This window comes from Crocodylus siamensis, chromosome 3, assembly GCF_052110815.1.
Source record: "Crocodylus siamensis isolate JL-2025a chromosome 3, ASM5211081v1, whole genome shotgun sequence".
In the NCBI taxonomy this organism is placed as follows: Eukaryota; Metazoa; Chordata; order Crocodylia; family Crocodylidae; genus Crocodylus; species Crocodylus siamensis.
This window is the reverse complement of record NC_143397.1, coordinates 22,210,373-22,232,763: the sequence shown is the minus strand read 5'-3', so window position 1 is coordinate 22,232,763 and position 22,391 is coordinate 22,210,373. Positions and strand designations below refer to the sequence as shown.

At 44.5% G+C, this 22,391-nt stretch overlaps 1 protein-coding gene and 1 long non-coding RNA gene across 3 annotated transcripts in view; one reads left to right on the top strand and one right to left on the bottom strand.

Moving 5' to 3' along the window:
• Nucleotides 1-8,551: 8,551 nt before the first annotated feature.
• Nucleotides 8,552-22,391, top strand: part of NPR3 (natriuretic peptide receptor 3) — a 61,385-nt gene continuing 47,545 nt past the window's right edge. For both annotated transcript variants that reach the window (XM_090037909.1, XM_090037908.1), the window contains exons 1-3: nt 8,552-9,378; nt 13,784-13,906; nt 21,087-21,253. In XM_090037909.1, the coding sequence (XP_089894035.1) occupies nt 8,667-9,378; nt 13,784-13,906; nt 21,087-21,253 (1,002 nt within the window). In that variant the 5' untranslated portion in view covers nt 8,552-8,666. The remainder of the gene's footprint in view (nt 9,379-13,783; nt 13,907-21,086; nt 21,254-22,391) is intronic.
• LOC149868066 (uncharacterized) overlaps nt 13,831-22,391 on the bottom strand; it is a 95,968-nt gene continuing 87,407 nt past the window's right edge. Inside the window, exon 3 of the long non-coding RNA XR_016441172.1 lies at nt 13,831-13,946. This is a non-coding gene — a long non-coding RNA (uncharacterized LOC149868066). The remainder of the gene's footprint in view (nt 13,947-22,391) is intronic.

Sequence of the window (22,391 nt, the reverse complement as noted above, 5' to 3'; positions counted from 1 at the left end):
AGTCACTTTCAAAGGGTGTGCCACAGCACACTAGCGTGCCTCAAGAGCAGCAACAGCATGATCCAAAAAATGACACTTTACCAGTACCAGATCCAGCCCATGGAGCCATGTTATTTGCTCCAGAGGCTCCCCATGGGTCCATAAATTTGGCAGTTAGGGATCTGTGGCAATTAACACTGCCACCAGTCCCCAGCCACCAAGTTTCTAGGCACTGTGTAGCAGGACCAGGCCCCAGCCACTGTGTCTCTGCATGGAAGATTTGGGCCCCAGCTGTGCCAGCCCTGTACAATGGGATTGGGCCCATGCACCAGATCTGGCCCCACACAGCAGGATCATGCCCATTGACTGGCTCCGGCTCCATGTGGTGGGATTGGAGCCATCCAGCATGCAGGGCACAACAATTTGGGAAACACTGTCCTAGAAGCACAGATCTCCATCTTTGTTCCTATTGAGGTGAAGAACCAGATGGGCTGGTCTGCCCTGCTAGAGACTCGTGGAGCCAGAGAGATTCCAGAAGCCTGGGGACATTCCCACTGGCCTGGAAGGCTACTCTGTTGATGGCCTGGTTGATCTGTGCAATTGCACGCTAACCTTGCCATCAACGCAGCGGCACCCAAGTGTCCACTCCCATGGCTGCTGCAGCACAGGTCCCCCTGCTCCATGGGGGAAACTGGGGCAGCTTAAGTGGGAAGGTAAGTGGCTGGAGAACAAGTGGCTCCTGACGTGTCAAAGCAGACTGACTGCAGCAGAAATTTCTCTCTCAAAAAGACTGTGGTGTGGCAATGGCAAAGCCATTGTATCTGCAAAGAACTATCCAGCAGAATTGTTCTGGGAGGCAAACGGCCTTGTTCCCCCCACCTCTATCTGCCTAGAAACTGAGTATTCTCCAGTCCACTGTGACAAGTCTGCAGACAAAATTGTCTGTATCTTGAATGTTTGGGGAACCACCACTTCTGCTGCAGAGTCAGTTTGAGGTTGAGAAAGCCCATTCTTGTCCTGTTTATATGGATCATTTTTATTTGCTATCACCCTCTGATGCAGAGGATGTGCTTGGAGGGATGAGGGTGACCAGCTGTGAACTGGACTTATGCCTGTCCTGGGTTGTTAAAGCCAGCTGGGGGAGACCAAAACTACTGTTAGCAGGGGGTGTCAGCACATCTCTTCAGGAGGGTAGGATGCTGGGCACTCAAGTCTGCAATTGTCCAGGCCCTGCTCAAGATGCCACCACTTGATGCCAACTCCCCATCCAGTTATCACCCTGTCTTCTACTTCCCCCCCACACTGGGGGAAGGCCATTGAACAAGTAATTGCCCAGCAGCACCAGACACATCTGGGTGCCATTAGTTTTCTAGACCTCGGTCAGTTTGAGTTTTGCCCAGGAATATAGCACAGATGCTGTGCTCATGGCCCTGGTTGATGCTTTTTACCTGGAGAGTGACACGAAATTGTGCTCTGCTCATCTTACTTGTTCTTTCAGAGGCCTTTGAAGCAGTGGACCATGAGATGCTGCTAAAGTGTTTACATGTCCTTGTGTGGATTTGTGGGAGGGTTCCAAATTGTTTCTGCTCTTTTCCAGGGACGAGGTCCTAGAGGGTGATGGTGGACAAGTGGAGTGTGTCCAGACAAGTGCACATTTCTGACGCCACAAACTGCACACGCTGCACATGCAGGAATTTGCTGCACCAATAATCTGCAGTGCAGCATGGGTTTTTTTTACACTGAAAATCCCAGTGTCAAAAAAAAATGGCAGCAGAAAAAAGTGTACATTTGGCTGCAGGGTGCACTGCCCAAAACTGGAGCCTAGCTTGACATAGCTATGCTCTGGCTGTCAGTCAGGCTTCATGTGCCCAGATCAGTGTCATTGCAGCTCCAGGAGGCCCTCAGCACCCCAGGTAGTACTGCTGGGGCAGCTCAGGTGCTGGCCTCAGCCTCCCCTATCCAACCTGGGGCAATTTGCTGGCCACTAGAGTGCACGTGCAGACATTCCCCGGGGACAAGTAACAGCAAATATGTGCTGCTGCTATTTGTCCTCAGGGAAATGCACAATCCCACTTGTGGGGACACACCTATGCTTAGGTCCTGAGAGGATAACTTCTGGTGGTGCCCCTGTAGCTGCCCCATTCAGCTTTAGCCCCATGTGGAGCAGACCACTGTTCCCAGATTCTGGAGGGACTCAGTTTAGGCTTCAACCTCTTTTACTGCAGGGTGCTTTCCAGGCATTCTTACCTGTGGCCTCCATACCACCTCCACCAGTCACATCCAGTTCTCCAGTACTGTGCCAGCCATTATCCAAACATAAACCACCTCCTGGGGGTTACTCTGGGTCCCAGCAACCGTTACCCTGTAGCTTCTGGCTCTTGCAGCTTTCCCAGGTACCAATGTGCTGCCTGTGCTCCCTTCTGTTGCAGCCCAGGTCAACAGAAGTTGTACTTTCAGCAAAAGTCAGGGCCAGACCTCTGGCTCACAAGCCAGGCTTTTAGTAGGGTGGGGCTCCACCCTTTCAGGTCACATGCCCAATACTCCGCCTGCTCTCAGGTGTTGCAGCTTAAACCCTGACCTGCAGTCATTGCTCTGTCCCCTGCTGCACTTTAACTCCTTGTGATTTTCCCTGGTTGCTTGTTACTTGGCAGCAGGTTCTTGCTCAGCTGCCTAGTCAATGGCAGCTTTTTGATCCTGACTTCCTACTCTGAGTGCTAATGTGCAGTAGAATTAGTCTATTGCACACTATCATAAATAAAAAGGAGCGTTTCAGTGCTACTGCACAGTAGTGCTGGTTAGTGTGCATTCAGTTAGTACCTGTTATTACAGGTACTAATCTTAAATGTGCAGTGACTACAGTGCATGAATGCACATGTATACGTGCCCTGTAAGCAGCAGGGGTGAGGAGTCCCCGCTAGTCCCCCTGGGCTCCATCGTGTAGCCTCTCCTCCGCTCCCTTCAATGTGTATATGTGGCCACTGGAAGAGATTTGGACTGAAGTGCAACCAGAATACTGATGACACCCAATTCTACCTCTCCTTCTCTTCTGACCCTGGTCCCACAGTCTCAGTCCCTTCCTAGTGCCTGGCTGCAGTTGGAAACTGGATGTGGGTGAATCAGCTGAAACTGAATCCAGATTCCAGGCAGCAAGGCATACGCCTGTTTACTATATGTGGACACTATAGTTACCATTTAAGAACAGGTGTTTGTCCCATTGTTCTTGCCCTAATAGTTCCTCTATCCATCTTTTTATGTATTGGTTTGGCAGCTAGCAAAGTAGGACTCCAATCTTGAGTTGGGATTCTGGGTATAATCACAATATTAATTTTTAGCCTGTTAGCCTATTGTATCGTGGATAGCTCATGCTCATCACTGCAGCATCCACTGAAGTCAGGACTTTATTTTGCAGAGAAAATTGGTGTCTTCATTAACCTGCTTAGCTTTGGAAGTGAAAGGCAAAGGTTTGTCTATTACTGTACAGCTGAAGACATGCTTTGACTACAGAACTACAGTTCATTATTTTTCTTATGATTATAAGAGGGGAAATCAAATGCTAAAACCAACACATGCTTTACAGTGATCCCCAAGGCAATTATTTACACTTGGAAGGCATGGAAGTACTACAGAAGCATGAACTTCAAATAGAAAGATAATTATGTGCTCGCAAGTGTTGTAGTTTGAAACACTGAAAAAGATGTTTTGGTTCACTCCCTTTGGGATTTACAGGCCTCTTCATGCAGTTAATAAGTGCTAGCTTTCCTGAAACAGATGCTTGAAAGATTAGACACTGAAAATGTTATAAATAATCCTTGACAATTTTAGTGGCATCATAGAAATGAAAAACGATTCCCCCATATTTTCACATTCGGTTGGCTATTTCTGAACTGGACCTGCAGTTTTTAAGCAAGATGATATATTTAGACAGTTTTATTAATCAGGTAGACAGTCTTTATTGTGCATGCCAGCTAGGGTATTAATTGAAAATGGACCAAGAAATATAATTTACACACAATATCCTGGTGGAACACATAAAATTATTTTCACAACATCAGCAACCACAAATCCATTACATGTTTTCAGAATTCTTTATTAAGAAGTACGTTGGGTCAGATTTATGCCTGCCATAATTCCAGTGATTGATAGACCTGAGAAATAAAAGAACGACAAACAAAGCTAATGTTACTCTATCTGGGAAGGACTAGTGAGGAATACCTAGTTCCAGGTGTGGGTACAGTTGATCCAGCAGGCAGTGAAGAGGAGCCAATAACGTGACAGGTATTATCTGCAAAAAGTATGGATAAGGATCCAGACCCCTCACTACAACTGCAGAGCGTACAACTAAGCAGGGGATGTCCAAAAGTTGCTTCAAAATGTTGTTGCTTTACTCTGCTTTGGGCCACACAGGTCCATAGGCATACATTAGACCAGTTCTCAAGCTGATTTAACTTAGGTCACCTGTCAGCCACAGCTAGAAACAAGTGCACTGTCACAAGTGGCTCCTTTCCCAGGCACATGTCCTAACGCACAGGTAGGATATGAAGTTGGTGGGAATTTGTTAACTGATTTCACTGGTAGCAGGAGGAGGTCCTAGTACTCTGAGGGGCAGGGAAACACACACAGATACATACACACTGAGATTAAATATGCACTCACACACTAAATTACAGATATATATACATAATATACATTTATACATGTATATATAAATACACATATATTTCAGTATAATCTCAGTATATCAGAATGTTTCCCTGACATTATAAAATGTTAGAAATGAGGGTCTATAACCCTGAAATTATTCTTCTATTCTTGTTTTAGTTTCTCATCGTATATTTCAAAAACAAAAATCTTTAAAAATAGATCTCGTTATGACTTTTCAGTTAATTATTAGGCACAACACCTGTCCCTCCTGAATTTTTATGCTGCAATTTTTCCATTTAAAAGTGTTACTGCATTTTACATAAAAATATGAAGACAAAAAAAAATGTTTAAAAAGAGATACCAACAACCCCCCATAATGTACAATATCCCAAAAAAGTGGAGACCCCTTACATTTAAAAAAAATCTTTTAAAGACAAAATATATTTCTTGAAAATGAGGGGAAGATTAAGAATCTAAAAGGCAGAAATCTATTTGCACTGCAGATGCTATTAAATTCTTTCATCTTTTCAACCTCTAGGGGGTACTGTGTTTTCAGCAAACCCTCCCCCATGAAGGATTTTCTTAATCTACAAGGCAGGCTTCACAAAGTGCTGTTAATGTTAGCTGGAGCAAGTCAGATTTAGGAATGAAGTCTTCCAGAATAAATAACACAATTCAATGTAATGCCTTGATTAGAACAGTGATTCTAATCCTGATTTGTGTGCGTGCATTTTGACCTTAGTACTTAAAAGTCCAGATTCTGAAATCTTCCTTCTCACTGTCTACAATCAGCATTTTGCCTGCCAAAAGATTCAAGACTGCTGGATTAAAAGACACTTCATATAGTTGAAAGAACTAATGAAAGATCATTGCAAAACAATTGGCTATGAAAAATGTTTGTAGTTGTACTGTAGTTAAGCTCATGAGTAGGCATACTAAGAGGTACATTTAACTGGCATTAACAAATTGTATATGTGATCGTTCAGCTCCAAAAATATCTCAGACTATGTTACACTTCAGAAAAATGTGAAAATGCAGCTGAAGATGCTGCTACTGCATTAAGATGCTGATCTAGAAATCTTCACTCCCATTAGCTGGAATGGAATTCCTCAGCAGAGCAGGAACAACAGGATGTGGCATCCACACACGCATTAATATGCTTTTCCTCACGCGCATTAAATTTACTACCTCCAATGTGAGGTACTAAATGAATGCACATTAGGCTGCCCTAATGTGCAGGAGTGAAAGCGCACACTTTTTAGTGACACTTAATGCGCAATAGCCTATTTTATTGCACATTAACATAATAGCACGGTTTTTATGTGCTGCTTTAATATGCAGTAAAATAAGCTACTGAGCGTTAAAGTGCATGTGGAGAAGCACTTGGTGAGACGTAACTGGATCTTCAGATTGCTTCCTTCTTGCTTGGCTCCTGCTCCACCACACTGACCGCTCCTTAGGGAGTAACTGTGAATAAGGATGGCTTTCTGTGCTCACTCTCTTTTCCTTATTTCATACATGGTATCCACTCTGTAATAGGAGGGCTCAGCCAATATGTAGCATGTCCCAATAGTGAAGAAAAATAAAGATCATTAAAAAAAAAATAACCAGAGGTTGCCAAATTGCCAGGGTCATTAACATCGACATAAAGCAGTGGCTGGAAAACTCAACATTTTAAGGATCTCTAATAAAAATGCTGTGTAATGAAAAAATCAGTGTTATGTTGAACATTGTAACATTCTGTTTAATCACTACAGTGTTGTACAAGTTGCAGCAAGAACGCTTTACTCTTTATTGTCCGGGAATATACAAAAAAGGTGGCTGTTGATGTAACCTTTGAAATAATTCTGAAAACAAATGAAGAAACTGGATACTGTTATTTCAGATGTATGCTTCTCAGAAAAAATATTAGGCTTTGAAATTGCACATTTTTGTCTGATTTCAATTACCTGCGATTCTAAATATGCTAATGACTTTTTTAGTTATTTTTTGTGCGTGAGAAATAAACACCATCATCCATATTTTTTCATAGCTTAGTTTCATTGCATTCAAAGCACTCGCAGGTTTTTATGTTTTGTTTCTCTTTACTTCAAATTTCATGTCATTTTTGAGGTGAGGGGATAACCACACTAGGAACCAGGATCTCCAATTCACAGGCACTCCAGTAAAGGCAGCAACAAATTTAGTTTATGTAGACTGCCCTGACAATGACCTCAACCTTGAGTAAAACAGACCCCCTTCTGTAAGGTGAGGAGCAGGTCAATCACCCTCCCGATTCAGCCTGGGGCCTCTCTGAGTAAGCAGAAAATGTCAAACTGTGCAGACTGACTGTGTATCACAGCGCTGATCACTGCAGGACATGTGGAAATCCCCAGAAAAATGTTCTTCAGGATCTGTTATAAGCAATGAATGCCATTAGTCCCCATCCTCTTCTTCACTATCCACTTTTGAACTCTTTACACATGTTCAGTTGTTTTTTAGCCACTTTAAAACAGCACTTCCACAAACACGAATGCTAGCAGAACATGTAAGCATATGTGTCTTTTCTTTTACCTGCTTCACAGCAAAGTTGGTCAGTTGATTTGCCAACACTGGTGATTTTTTTTCTCTATTAATGAAATAAGTGTATTTTAAAACATTTTTTGGTTTGCTTTTGAGAAGACAGGAGAACTCCTACACTTTCTATAGAATTAAATGGGCCGTTAGCACAGCCTGAAACATGGGATGGTGCAGAAAACACGGGGGCAAGGGGTACCGCAGGAAGCATTAGTGTCTGGAGCAGCACAAGGGGTCCCACAGCTCCCCAGTTCTACTAGGCAGGAGCCCATAGCATGGACCAGCCTTTGCATGGTACAACGTTTCCTCTGGATAGTGCAACAGGACCACAGCAGAACTCTTTGGAACCACTAGTGCTGCCGGTCTCACCATCCTCACCCAGGCTGCGCAAAGGACAAGGTTTCTCAATCCCCTCCTCCTCCCCAGTGTGCCCATATGAAACAAAGGGGCAATTAGCTCCACTCCTGATGACTTTCCAAAGAGCGTGGCAGAGCACTGATGTTAGCCAGATTGCTCAGAGCAGGACATTCAGCATAGTGAGGGTCTTGCACAGACTGTCACCCATGCTGTGCCCCATCACAAATGGAGGGGACAAATCCCTGGAGGAGGAAAGGGGCATCAGTAGCTACTGAGTGGGGGCATGAAGGGCACAGCCTCCATATCAGACCTTAAATGCTGGAGGCTGCAAGTGAAGGTGGAAGAGTGAGGGAAAAACCCAGACCCTCTCTGCCACGGGAACACAGGAGACTGGGCAGGGGGCCTGTGGTTTGACCCACAGTTCAGAGATTCATGGCTGTTTGGGTCAGGAGGGAGATCATCACGTGGGACCCATTGAGTCCGAGACCATTGAGTCAACAGATCACCGAGTCCGACTGCTTGTCCCAGGCAGGAAAGAGCGCTGGGGGGAGACGGCCCCAGCCAGGTGCTTGTGCAGCCTCCTCTTGCCCACCCCAGGGCAGGGGGGTGCACCGCCTCCCCTGGAGCCAGTTCCAGACTCTGCCCTAAAGAAATTCTCACCGCAACCCGCTGCCTCTCGGTTTGTGGCCGTTGTTCCTAGTTATTCCGAGGGCACAATGGCCACGTTTACCTGAGCACAGCGCTTCCCCAGGAGCGCTCTGGAGACCCGCAGCTTCCCCTGCGCCTCCTGGCGCTTCCCGGGAAGTGTCACTTGGTTGTGGCAGCACCTGCCTCCTGGGAGGTCCCGGGTGCGGCTCCGCGTGGCTGGCACCGGGGGCACGTGCCCCCCCACACCTGCGGGGCCGCGGGGAGGCGCCGGCCGGCGGCGGGCGAGGAGCTCGGGGCGGGGCGGGGCGGCTCCGCGGTGGAGGGGGCGGGTGCCCGGCTCCTCCCCGCGCCATGTGTGGCCGCGGGCCCCTATTTAAGTGTCGTGGGCCGGCCGGCGGGCGAGCGCGCGTTCATACCCACACCCATGCGGCGGGCGGCGCGGGCCGGGGGATGCTCGCTGCGTAGCCGCGGCCGGTGAGAGCACCATGCCCGGGCCGTGCTGCCTGCTGCTGGGCGCGCTGCTGCTGCTGCAGCCGCTGCTGCCGGCCGGCGGGGGCGGCGCGGGGCAGGCGGAGCCGGCCGAGGACCGGCTGATCCGGGTGCTGGTGCTGCTGCCGGCCGACAACGCGTACCTGTTCTCGCTGGCGCGCGTGCGGCCGGCCATCGAGTACGCGGTGCGCAGCGTGCGCGGCGCGGGCGGCAGCCTGCCCGGCTTCACCTTCCAGCTCACCTACGAGGACTCGGCGTGCGGCAACCGCGCGCTCTTCAGCCTGGTGGACGCGGTGGCGCTGGCGCGGTGGCGGCCGGACCTGGTGCTGGGCCCCGTGTGCGAGTACGCGGCGGCGCCCGTGGCGCGCCTGGCCTCGCACTGGGACGTGCCCATGCTGTCGGCCGGCGCGCTGGCCGCCGGCTTCGGCGCCAAGGCGGGCGAGTACTCGCACCTCACCCGCGTGGCGCCCGCCTACGCCAAGATGGGCGAGATGTTCGTGGCGCTGTTCCGCCGGCAGCGCTGGGCCCGCGCCGCGCTGCTCTACGCCGACGACGCGCAGGAGCGCGACTGCTACTTCGCCATGGACGGCGTGCACGCCGCCTTCCCGGACGACGCCGCCGTCCAGCTGACCGCGCACAGCTTCGACGAGCGCGGCCGCGCCCTTGACGCCGACGACCTGGTGCGCTCGCTGCAGGCGGCCGACAGAGGTGAGGCGGGGGGGGGCGGCCGCCGCCGCCGTAGAGGGCAGTGCGGGGCTCTGCTGCGCTGTCCTCTGTTGACACCAAACCCCGCGCCTCTGGGTCCTCTGCCTTCCTCTTCAGGTCATCAAGTGATGACTGGGTCCGACAAGATCGGGTTTGTTACCCTGTGCACCCACGCCTAGGCTGTATGCGCACTCCTGAAGAGAAAAATAGAGGACATAAAGGCGTGGGGTTTCGTATCGTGCTCCGTTTTGGAGGATCCCGAAGAAGATCCTTAGAGAGGTGGTTCTCAAACTTATTGCCCCCCACCCCCTGCGGGCCACTTGAAAATTGCTGAGGGGCTTGGCAGACTACTGAATAAACTTTTTTTGTTCTACAAAGCAGTCACACATTTTAATATCTGTAGTCTTACCTTTCTAATGTGATGGATGTGCTTGTTTTCTTAAGTAAAATTCTGGGAAGTCAGGTGTAATGTTTGTCAGTGCTGGCCTTAGGTTGCCTTTCTGCAGACCACCTGAACAGAGCTCGTGGACCAGGGGTGGCTTGCAAACCAGTCTGAGACCCTCTGCCTTGGAGGATTTCCTCATGTTCTGGCAGGGGTGGGACAGCAATGCTGGTGCCCCCCCCCCCCAACCCTGACACCTTCAGACCTGCACAACTTGTCACCGGAGATGTCAAACAGACTCATCTTCCAGGCTGTTGTCCTTGTTCCCACCGCTCTGCTGCTGTGTCCCAGGCAGTGCTTTCAAGTGATCTCTTCCAGGACCCACCATGGCTCTTTTTGTGTTGTCTCCTGTTTGTATTTGCATGGAGAAGCTTTTCTCCCCAGGTACTACACAGCTGCCTTTTTAGGCTGCATCAGTTCAGCTAGTAAAGGGGGGCAGGGGGCACATGCCCACCCTGGAGAAGTTTTGAACCAGTTCTGCTGCCTTGCTCCTTGCACATGGGTGGCCTCCAAGAGACATCACAAAGGGCCAATTTCTGCTCTTCTGGGTCAGTGGGTATTCAGCAAAGACTCATTCTTACACACCACCAGTGTCCTGATGGATTCCAATCCTATGTGCTGTAGGTATATAGGCACACGATAACATTAAATACTATAAACCCAATCTTATAGGACCCAGTCCATCAATGAATTTAAGTGTCAGAGTAAAAAGCACACAGGCTTTTATGATGCATTTGAGCATGGCAGTGACCCAGAGAATTGAATACACTTTTTGTTTCAGGTGCTCAGAACTTGTAGGGAAATGCACAGGGAAACGCATGTTTCCTTTCTCTCTTAGGAGCAGAGATGGAAGCAGGTAGGAGAGACCGTAGAGGCACTAGGAAAAGACCGCTGAGAGGGATATATTTTGCTTGCCTCTGGAAAAGTTAAGACATGACTCCACCTCAGTTGAGCCTAATGGCAATTCTCACTGACTTCAATGGGAGCAGGACCAAACACTGGGTGAATTCCTGGCTCTGTTCAAGTCTGTTGAAATGTTGCCATTCACTCCAGTGGGGCTAGAATTTCATCCTTTGTAATGATGGTAGTATTTTGTATTATAGTAGAAATCAGTTTACTTGAAAAGAGCTGCTTTGCCAACAAGACTGAAAACACATGCATCTGCCCAAAGGGAGATTTTTGGACTGGACAGCAAATCTGTTGCTTATTCTGCAGGGGGGTTTTTAGTGACTCTGCAAATGTTCTAAAGCTGAGCGAAGACCTTTTCCTTTTGCCCTGCTGAGTCTTACTAAGGAGGTCCCTTCCCTCCTCCTCCCATTCAGCAGACCCCTTAAGAACTGCGTAAATAACAAGAACATTTTTGGGAAGCAGTTAACAGGGAAGCATATGAATTGCAAGCTCTTCCCTGTGCACGGAAATAGTGCCACCAACTGACAGCAAAACAGCAGGGAGGTAAATAACTTGCAAAACGTCTTGAGAAATCATTTCTAGATTGGTTGTATCCTATATCAGTAAAATGCTTGTTGGGTGTATCCTACTTCAGTAAAATACTTGAAATTATATTAGAACAAGCCACATGTTTAAATACATTTGACTAACTGTACTCCCAAATTAAAAGCTTATTAATTGCAGCACAGGTTCACAGGCAGGCATGCCAACTAATGATGATTTTTTGGTACCAGCAATACTAAGCTTCTCTTTTTTTTAAATACCTTTTTTAAAGGGGGGGAAAAAAAAAAAGAGAACTATTTGAAGGAGGCACTAAATGGATATTAGTCACAATAATTTTTACCCTAAGCCTCACAGGATACGTACATTTAAAATTATTTTAAATATCCAGAAAAATACCGCCATATTAAGAAAAAATGTTTTCTTTCCAGTCCAGATAAAAATCATGTTTCATTTAACTCGGGCAGTTAGCTAGACATCATGCCTTATGTCTGCATTAGGGCTCTGTAGTGGTAGTGTAGTAACACTGGTACCAATTTCTTTCAGATATGCAGGGCCATAAATAAGTGAATTACAATACAGTACCAACTGATGGATCTTTCTTGCTCCATTCAGGAAAGCATTTATGTAGAGGCTTAAAATTGAGGAGCTGCTTAGTGACTTTCCTAAATGAATTAAATGCAACAAATTACAGCCAGGGAGAACAGACAAGCAAGGGAAAAGATCCATTTTTAATTAATATATGTTTTACAACTGCTTGGCTTTTTTAATGCTTGAAAGCATAACACTTCATTTACTATAAGAAAAGAAAAGGTTTAACTGTAGCAAAAGAAATCGGTTGAACTTCTAATCTCTTCTTGTTCTACGCATTGCACACATACACTTTGACAGGAAAACTACAGCAGTATAATGACTTTGAAAAGCTGTACTTTAAGAAAGAAACTATGAATCTGAACATTCAAAATGAACCTACCAAACCTTCAAGTAACACAAAATGATGAAGAAAAATGAATGTTTCATACAAAAGCTGGTCTTTTTATTTATGATTTCCAAGACAAATTCAGCTTGCCAAAGCTTTCAGTGATTAGTTCAACAAAGCTCACTGCTGAGTTTTGTTAAATTGGCCTTGTGAGTGCAAACTGGCCCCGGTTAATAATGCTGGCCAAAACACCAGTATTGCAAACATTTATGCACATGTCTAATGTCAGTACAGAAACAGCCCTAATAACTTCATTGAGCTTACTCGCATTTGTGGAGTGAAGCACTATATACAGTCCTTCCAGGTTCAGAGCTTTAGCCCATGTATTATAAATACTGATGCTGAACCTATTTTGCTACATATGCTTTACACCAATTAAACTGTATATACTAGTAAGTTACACTTGCAGCCAAGTAAATGTAATGTACACGTTTGAAAGCTTACAGAAGAGGTTTGCATGCAGACTCATTGTCTTTAGAATGTATGGGTGTATTTCTTATACACACTAAATATCATTTTCATTGCTGATGTTTTCCTGCTGTGCTCAAACCACATCCAAATAGCTGTTAGTTCCCTGGCATTCCTTTTGCTGCTCTCAAACCATGACTTATCAACACATTTTAAAGCAGAATTTTTTCCCACTCATAGTCATTCTTTTTAATCAAGATCATTAACTGGCGCTGTGGGAATAACATTGATTTCACTTTCAGGACAATAATTTAATAGTACATGTGAATGAGGAGAGAAGCTAGAAAATATTTTTAAAAGGCCTCTCACGTATATTACAATTGTAAAAAGTGAGATACCTGCTTTGACATATAGTAACTACACACTGCAGCACTTCTCCAGCAAGTGGTGCAAAACAGAGTGCCAAGTGCTTCTCTGCATTTAAATTTTCAAGTAATACAATTTTGTTTGGAAAGTAGCTCTCAAATCTTAACAGGGCTTGCCTCTGGGAATGCGATCTGCTGGTGTGGGCCTGGGTGACTGGACAGAGCATCTTTGAATCAGGCTACGGTAGTTCACATTTTAGCAGATAAGAGTTTGTTTTTGACTTCTGGGTCATTACAAAATGAGACCTTGAAACTTGTAATAAATTGTTTCTCCATGTCAAAGAACTCTGCAAAAGGAAATTTAAAATGATACCATTTCATTTCTTAATCTTGAGATTACCTTGAGAATTCTATATAAACTTCAAAGCAATAATACTGTTTTATTGTTGCAATACAAGTTATGAAATTACACAAATAAACGAAACCTCATCACACAAAGTAAAAAATAAGATAACATTTGGTCTTAATACTTGTGTTTTTCAAAGAGGTGTAAGGGCCATATGGCTGTCAGTGTGAAGCAGATGCCTACCTCCCATAGTCTTCTTTGAAAATCCCAGCTTTATTTGTTCACTCTCTTGTCATGTTTCTAAAAATGTTGGGAGGACAGTTCAGGTCACTGTCTCTGGCAATGCACACGCTTAACAGTCTGTTCCCATAGGTTTCAAGAACAACTTCTTATCTCTGTTTTCCGCTTTACTCCACCAGTTGTAATAATGTGCGCCAGTGGTGATACAATAAGGAACATCATGTTAGCAGCTCATCGTCAAGGAATGACCAATGGAGACTACGTTTTCTTCAATATTGAACTCTTCAACAGTTCGTCCTATGGTAATGTTTTTTTCTTTTTAATCCCATTTGGCAACATCTTCTGTAAACATGATAACATTTTTAGATTTGTGAGTCTGAAAATACACCACTACTAATCTTAAAATATACCACTATCTCTGCCTGGCCTTGGAGTTGACCTCCACTTGGATTATGATATTAACAAGAAGGAAAACAGAAGTCATAGCTTTAACTACTTCTGGACTTAAATGAAGCTGTATGAATAAATAGAAGTTTTAGCACTCAAACTCCCTTTAGAGCATAAGAAAATAAGAACTGCCATTTACTGGGTCAAACCATCTTACCCAGTATCCTCTGTTACACAATGGCAGAGACTGGAGGCTGAAAGGGAGAGTGAACAGAGTTTTTTCCACTGTTCCTCTGTCACTTGCAACCTCCAGCACTGAAGGTTTAGGAAGTTCTGACTCGGAGACTGTACCCCAAACTCCCATGCTTAATTGCTACTGATGCCCCTTTCCTGCAAGAATTTGCCCCCTTTTTTTAATCTGGCTACACTGTCAACTTCCACAACTTCTTGCCACATGAGTTCCACACCTTAAGACCTTCCTTTTGTTAGTGTTAAACTTACTACCTTCTGGCTTCATTTTATGACCCCTAGTTCTTGTATTGTGAAAGACAGTAAATAATAGATCCCTATTTCCTTGCCCTTCACCATCTGGTACTTTGTAAACCCTTTCTATGTTGTCCACCCTCAAGCATGTCTTTCTAAGTGGAAAAGGCCTCTCTAGTCTCCCCTCATGGAAGCCACTCTATACCACTAATCATCCTTGTGGTTCTTCTCTGGATCTTCTCTAGTTCTTCTATATCCTTGTTGAGGTGTGAGGCCCAGAACTAGTCACAAGGGTGAAAGCACCATGGATTTATAAATGGCATAATGACACTTGCTGTTTTCTTCTGGTGAAACTGCACTGAACAAAAGTCATGATTATATCGGCCAGTTCTCCCCGCCTGCTGTTCCATTATGTAGATTTCATACACAGTATAATGATTTAGATTTAAGTTTTGTGATTGAAAATCTTGGGTCTCTGTTGTGGGCTCGAGTCAGACAATGAATGAGCAGTGGGCAGCAATGACATAGGGTGACCAAGACAGAGGGTCATTGTTAAGGGCAGTAAGGGTTTGCCTCTATCACTGACAACACAAGTCTGAAGTTTCAGAATCTGTCACCAACTGGAGTCTACAGATCTAACATTCTTCGGTAGTAGACTGAAAACAGTTTCTGCAAAAATACACACTGGCATTTGGTTTTAGTATGCAAACCGAATGAGACATGGCCAGCTCCAATCCACTGGAGCAGGATCATTCAAATTAAATAAAAAGTAATACTCAAGCAACCAGTGTTTGCTACCAGGGTTTTAAATAATTTCAGACAACTGAACTGGGGGAATTCACTGGCCAGGAACCCAGAGATTATTCAAGTGTTAAATATGTTTTTAACAGCAATAAGCTCTTCTACAGGTGTAGAAAGAATATTCTCTTCAATTCAATTTACTTAAGTTTAGTTCAATGTTCATTTAGAGTTGAGAGTCCCTATGTGGGAGTTAAAATAGGACGAAAATTTGCTTTCCTTTTCCAGTCTTTGTATAAAAACAGGGTGTAAATAAGATCTATACATGGTAAGGTCTTGAAGGATGTGGTGACACAGCAATCATTTAAATTTTTTTTAAAAAATCACTAGTATTTCCTTGGTCTAGAAAAGTCAATGAATTTTAAAAGCAAAATATATTTTGATAAACTGCCTTTTTTTTGCATAGCCACCACACATAAAGTAGCCTTATTTAACTAACAAGCCATTTCTAAATGATGACTTATGCATTTTAAACCAGTTCCCAATATCTATCCAAAAGCAGTTTTATATAAACCACAAGTAAAAATTTAATCCTCATTTGGCAAATAAGTCATCCATCACTATCTAACTTTAAAATGCAAGGATTAAGAATCTGAACAGTTTTATATATTCATTTATATGAAATCCACATATGCAGATTTAGCTAATCAATGGGATATAAATAAGTAGGACTAACATATCACAACAAATGAGAATCTGCTTTCTTTTAGGGAAATTACTAAAAAGTACAGATGTAAAACAAGATTAAAAAGTGAGCATTTCAATAAAAATGTCTTACTTTCTCATTTGAATCTTGATTCAAAACGGGTGATTTTAAATCAAACTTTGAGCACTGTAAACTGAAGGAGTGAGGGCTTGCCTGGATCACTAGCCACAAAAGCCAAAGTCCTAGGATGAAGTCCCAGCCCTACTGAAGTCAGTGGGAATTTTGCAGACCCGCATTTGAATCCCTAGCTGTGGCTGGAAACCACTGATTTAATAACTACTTCAGTTTTTGATGGCGCATAATTACTACAGACAAACATTGCTGTATTTAGTCTTAGCACATGGCTGAAGCTCACTCTATTGCAGTGCAGTCACATACACAAGATGTACACACACGTTGTAATTAATTCAAATTTCTGTGCCCAAGGACATATCTATTGAAAGGTGTCCTTAGCTGGTAAAGCACATTTTCCCAAAGGTGACTTGGCACCCTGATGGCAGAATTAAGGGAACACTGTCTACTTGAATTTTTTATGCCACTAATTTAAGAAATTACCTTCTGATGCAGCATTATTTAAATAGCATTTCCTGCCAATAAAAAATTCCTTTAAAAGAATCATTAAGAGTTTTCTGCTTCTCTGATGTTAGAAGGGTCTTTCAGTGTGGGGAAAAATGACTACCTATGGAAGGAGAACAGAGAAACTGACTGTTCACAAATTCCTGTTAAATGCATAAACAGACAGAAAATACAGAGAATCCCCCCGGCACTAGCCCCTTTCAATTCCAGTAACCTGAGGGTATTACTGGAACTCTACGAGGTACAGACTTGTAAGACAGACCATGATTTACAAATAGATATTGCCCTTTTAAACAAAAACAATTATCTTTTTTTTTTGTTGTTGTCCTTTATTGTTCTTAAAGCTTCTAATTTGTAAAATAAAAAAAAAAGGCAGGTATGTCAAATGCTGAGACAGTAATAGCAGCTTTCTTCTTTCTTTTCTTAGAAAGTATTTTAGGTGCTGCTCTGAGATGTCAGCCCCCAGCAAAGGGCTTTGAAAGAACATGAAATGTGTGAATTACTTCAGGAATTTAATTAAGTAAATATAGCTGTTAGCTCCACAGTTACAACAGCTTTTCAATTGCATAGGATTATGTTGGAGTACAGCACAAAAGTCTGTTCATGGTTATGATCAGGCTGTACCAATACGATGGTTCCTTGGGACGTAATTCTTCACCTTTTGGTCCTCTTCATGCGTAAATGCAAAGCCATGGCAACCATCCTACGTATCAGAAGGTTGATGGAAGTTCTCCAAGATTGTAGTCTTTCAGATCCAAAGATCTGGCTCTGGGAGGGGTTTCCTGACCTCAGCTCCTCAAATATATGGTCAGTGTTCTGTCACACTCAGGGCCAGGTTTACACTTGTTATTGGCTGGGGGCGAGGGGGGACTGAATGGAGGAGGGAGGACTTGTTCCTGTTTCTGAACAGGATGAGCCCCTTGGTTATTTTTATCATGAATTTGTCACTTGAACTGGCAGTAGTATCACCTGGAGCACATACATTTATGTGGACAGAAGGAATACAAATGCTTTCTGTATGTGAGAATAGAAAATTGTGCTGCTTGGAGAGCATATTGTGGGTCTGTCAGCTGCCTTCATGCACTTTTCAGAGAGATGCTATGGAGAGTTTGCTGTAAAAGGAGGCTAAACTAGTTACTGTTAGGGTGACCAGGGTCTAACAGTTACAACCTACAGCTGTGAAGAGGATCACTAAGCCGAGAGTCATGGTAGCTTAGAACCTCTCAAGAATGTGTTGCTGGCCTTTCATAGCTTTCGTAGTAGGTAGGGTCGGAAGAGACCTGAGCAGATCATCGAAGTCCAACCCCCTGCCATGGCAGGAAAGAGTACTGGGATCAAACGATCCCAGCAAGGTGACTGTCCAGCCTTGTCTTAAAGACCCCCAGGGTAGGAGCCACCACCACTTACCTTGGAAGTTGGTTCCAGATCCAAGCTGCCCTGACAGTGAAGTTGCACCTCCTGATATCTAGTCTGAATTTACCCTCTGCCAGCTTGTGACCATTATTATTACTAGTCACTCCTGGTAGTGCTCGGGGGAACAGGGACTCCCCCAGTGCCTGCTGGTCCCCTCTGACTAGTTTGTAACAGGCCACTAGATCCCCCCTCAGCCTTCTCTCATGGAGGCTGAACAGGTCCAGGTCCTGTAGCCTCTCCTCGTAGGGCCTACCCTGCTGCCCCCTGATCATGCAAGTGGCCCTCCTCTGGACCCTCTCCATGTTGTCCATATCCCTCCTGAAGTGCGGTGCCCAGAACTGGACGGAGTACTCCAGCTGCGGCCTGACCAGTGCCGCATAGAGGGGGAGGATCACCTCCTTGGACCTGCTCGAGATGCATCTGTGGATGCGTGACAAGGTGCAGTTGGCCTTCCTGACTGCATCCCCACACTGCCGGCCCCTGTTTATCAATGGTGACTCCAAGATCCTTTTCTGCCTCTGCACTGAGGAGAAGGGAGTTCCCCAGCCTGCAGGTATGGTGCTGGTTCTTCCTCCCTAGGTGCATCACCTTGCACTTGTCAGTGTTGAATCCCATCTTATTCTCGTTCGCCTACCCCTGTAACCTGTCTAGGTCCGATTGTAGCCTATTCCTTCTTTCTTATGTGCCCACATCCCCCCACATCTTAGTGTCATCAGCAAATTTGAACAGGGTGCTTTTTACCCCCCGTCCAAGTCACTGATGAAGATGTTGAACAGTGTGGGCCCGAGGACTGAGCCCTGTGGGACCCCACTGACCACACTTTTGATGAAGACTACCACATCCAGCGGGGGCAGGGGGAGACAAAGAGAGAAAAGAAATGGGAAAGAAACAGGGAGGGAGAAAAGAAGAAAAAAAAGAAGAGAGAGAGGAAAGAGAAAGGAGGAGGGCAATGGCAATGTTGCAGGGGTATGTAGGTGATTTTATAAGCCTAATCTTTGCCTTGAACAGTCTGCTGCATCAGGGGCAGGAAAGCAATGTTGACTGGGTACAAGAGGTTTTCATTTTCCTGGCCACGCGTTTCTTTACTGCTTCTGCCGTGTTTTGCTGTTCGAAGACCAGTGGTCCGTTCTGGATGGATGACCTCCAGGACGGATGGTCACGAGCGATTTGTGCCCATGACTCCAGGTCGATGCCAAAACTCTTTAGGGACAACTTTAGGGTGTCCTTGTACCACTTCTTTGGTGTGCTGAGAGAGCGTATTCCATTTGACAGTTTGCCATAGAAGATTTTCTTCACAAGAATGTATGGCACAAAGAAAAGCCAAAAAGGGGGAAACAGCTGGTTAATAAAGAATTAGAGAAGGTCATGTATAAATGCTGCCAAGATCTTCATATCTACAGTCCTTACATATTACGAAGTGTCACAGTGCTGTTCTTTAGGAAACAAAGACCTTTCTGGGATAGGGGAGATAGTGGAAGGAAGCTGATGTTTAACTTGGCTCTCACCGGGGGCTAGATTGTGCCTGTACCACAGCCCTTTGAGGTGGCAAATAGCTATAGGGTCCCAGAAGCAGCACAGGGAAAGAATTTATCTTCTGGGAAGTACCGTTCCACTCACTGCATCTCCAGTGTTCAGGGCAAGAGAGGGAGGGGACTCATATGCTGCTGACATGAATCCACTTGCCTTATCCCAATAATGTCTGAGCAGCATCACAGCACATTAGGGAGTAGGGCAAGTAGAACTCCAGGTCCCACCCACTCTTCATCCAAATGCTTTTGGAGAAAGTAGAGGATCCATGAGACTCCACATAGGACCTGAAAACCTTACTTCCCTTAGGCCATAATGTTGGCCTGACGTCTGAGTCAATGCTAGTGGAAGTTGTGGTGCCTGGCTGCTGCCAACATTGGCCTCTTCTCTTCCTGGAACTGAACCACTTTCTCTCTTCCCTTGCTAAGCAAGGTGACCACATCCTCCCTCATCTCAGGGCCCTCTGTGTCTCTGGATTCAAAACCTCAACACCTAGTTGTGTTCTACTTCTAGGCTTTGTACTTTTAGCCACCAGTGGCTTTTTAATTCCAAAAATAAAAGCAACTGTCTCGCATTTAATTATTTTTAAGTGCTTACAAGCATGTTGTTTATGACACTGTTATTCTCTCAAAGCCTTTTTATCGCTAGCGTAGAACAGAGTTAGAATCTGATCTAAGTCAATGGGAGTCTTTCTGTTGACCTCGGTGGGTTTGGGACCTGGCCCTCAGTGCCCAGCCAATTCACAGGAAGTTCTCGGGACATGATAGGTCCAGGCAGGGAAAAGCATTTAATAATTAAACACAAGTCACCTGCTTCTAAATTTAAACTCCAATTACAATTATTTGTTTGAGTTAAATTGGCCAACTGCAGGCATTAGGCATAGGTGTGTACACGGCAGGAGAAGGCATGCTTGTTGTTAGGGGGTTGTTTTAAATTTTAAAAAAAAGCAGGACCCACCTTGTAACCACTGTGCATATTGCAGTACCAGCTGATTGTAGTGGGAGAGCTGTGATGTATAAATGGGTGTAAGGTCTGGCCCTCTGTGAGATCCTTTCAATTAACTGTTTCAGTTTTCTACTTCCAGTTAGACCTTTTTGACTTTCCTTCAGGTCACACTGAGAGTCACTGTTGGACTGACTGGGGACAGAATCCAGGAGACTTGTCTCTGTTCCACTTGTTCTAACTGTTGTGTCTCTGTACTTAAGACGCACTACATTTCTGCATGTGAGCATGTTGCTTGCTGCTAGCTCAATCTAAGCCCAGATGTTAACAGTGCAAGCAAAGAATGGCAATAAAGACTTTTTTTCTTACCACACTATATTGGGATTTTGACAGTGCATCATATCTACAGTTATTTCAATGTTGCTATATTAGTAGTTCCTCCCTGTCTTGCTCCCTTAGCATCAAGCGACATGTTTCACTCTCTCTTGAACTTGCCTCATAGCACACATTGGAGTGGCAGCAGTGTCTTGTACATCACTAATGACTCCAAGCAATATATAGAAACATATGGTGATATTTCAGCAGAAAAGGAAAACAGTCCCTTTCTGGTAACTGACTTGGAATTACAAATATGTTTATTTCTCCCTTAGGAAATGGCTCATGGAAGAGAGGAGACAAACACGACCTTGAAGCGAAGCAAGCATACTCATCCCTCCAAACAGTCACTCTACTGAGGACAGTGAAACCTGAGTTTGAGAAGTTTTCCACAGAGGTGAAAAGTTGTGTTCAGAAACAAGGGCTGCATGAGGATGATTACGTAAGTACTTGATTATGAGCCTGGAGCTTTTAGCATTCTCAAAAACACCTCCGGATTAAACTGAGAGTGACAAAGTGTCCTGCTCTGTGTTAGTTAAATACACCTGGATTTAGCTGTGGACCTCACCATTGCCTTTGTGAACAATTTTTTCTGATAACTTGGTTTCTTCCACAGCTAAAGACAATTTCTCCCCTTGTTTTTTCACAGTCATACACAACAGACTGCCCTTTCCTTGTCACTTTATTCATCAAGGAGCACATGAGGGGGCTCTATACCTCTCCCTCACATTTTGACCTTTCATCTCAATTCTTTCTAAAGTTATTTTCTTTCTTACTTGACTCTTGTATTCCAAAGTGACTTCTCTCGCTTCATTTCTTTAACTGAATCATTTGTAATTAGGACTAAGACTAGCATGATGCTTCTGCATATTAGTTTAGAACATTACCATCACTGAAAGTCTGGAGTTACTTTTTTGAATGAGCTTGCATCACCTTTGAGAACAAAACAGGAACTTCTACAATATAACATACACATTAGGTTTCCTGCATACTGGTACAGGTACTTCTGGAATACACATTCTTCTCCATCACAGGGAATAAGCTTTTCACATCAATTGTAAAATATTCCTATGCGGCTTGAAAAGAGTGTGACACATACAGTCCTACGGGAAAAATGGTCAGCAGAGTAAGCTTGTGAATCCACTGCTATGACAGCATTGTGCAGAAAATCTCCCTAATGCTGCTGCTGGAACTTTACAACATTTACACAGGAGATAAATGAACTAGTATGAATAAAGAAAGCTTCTTGCTTGATAAATTCAGGCAGTATGTTATGCTATTTTTAAGATGATTCAAACATTGGATCTAACTGGCTTCTTTAAAAGTGAGGAAAGCAGGAGGAGTAAATGTAAATAGCTTGAAAACTGTAATTGTGGGAAGAAGAACAAGATCTCAAAGCAAAGCTGTACTAACTTGCCATCTGGATTAATAAATCTGAGGTCCTTCCCTTTAAGCACTGTACAATACTAGTTGTCTTCAGAAAATCTGCACATACTTTTAAGTCATACATTTTATTTATATGTGGCATTAACTGAAATACGATAATACTTACAAGAAACTAATAAGCACACTTATTAGTT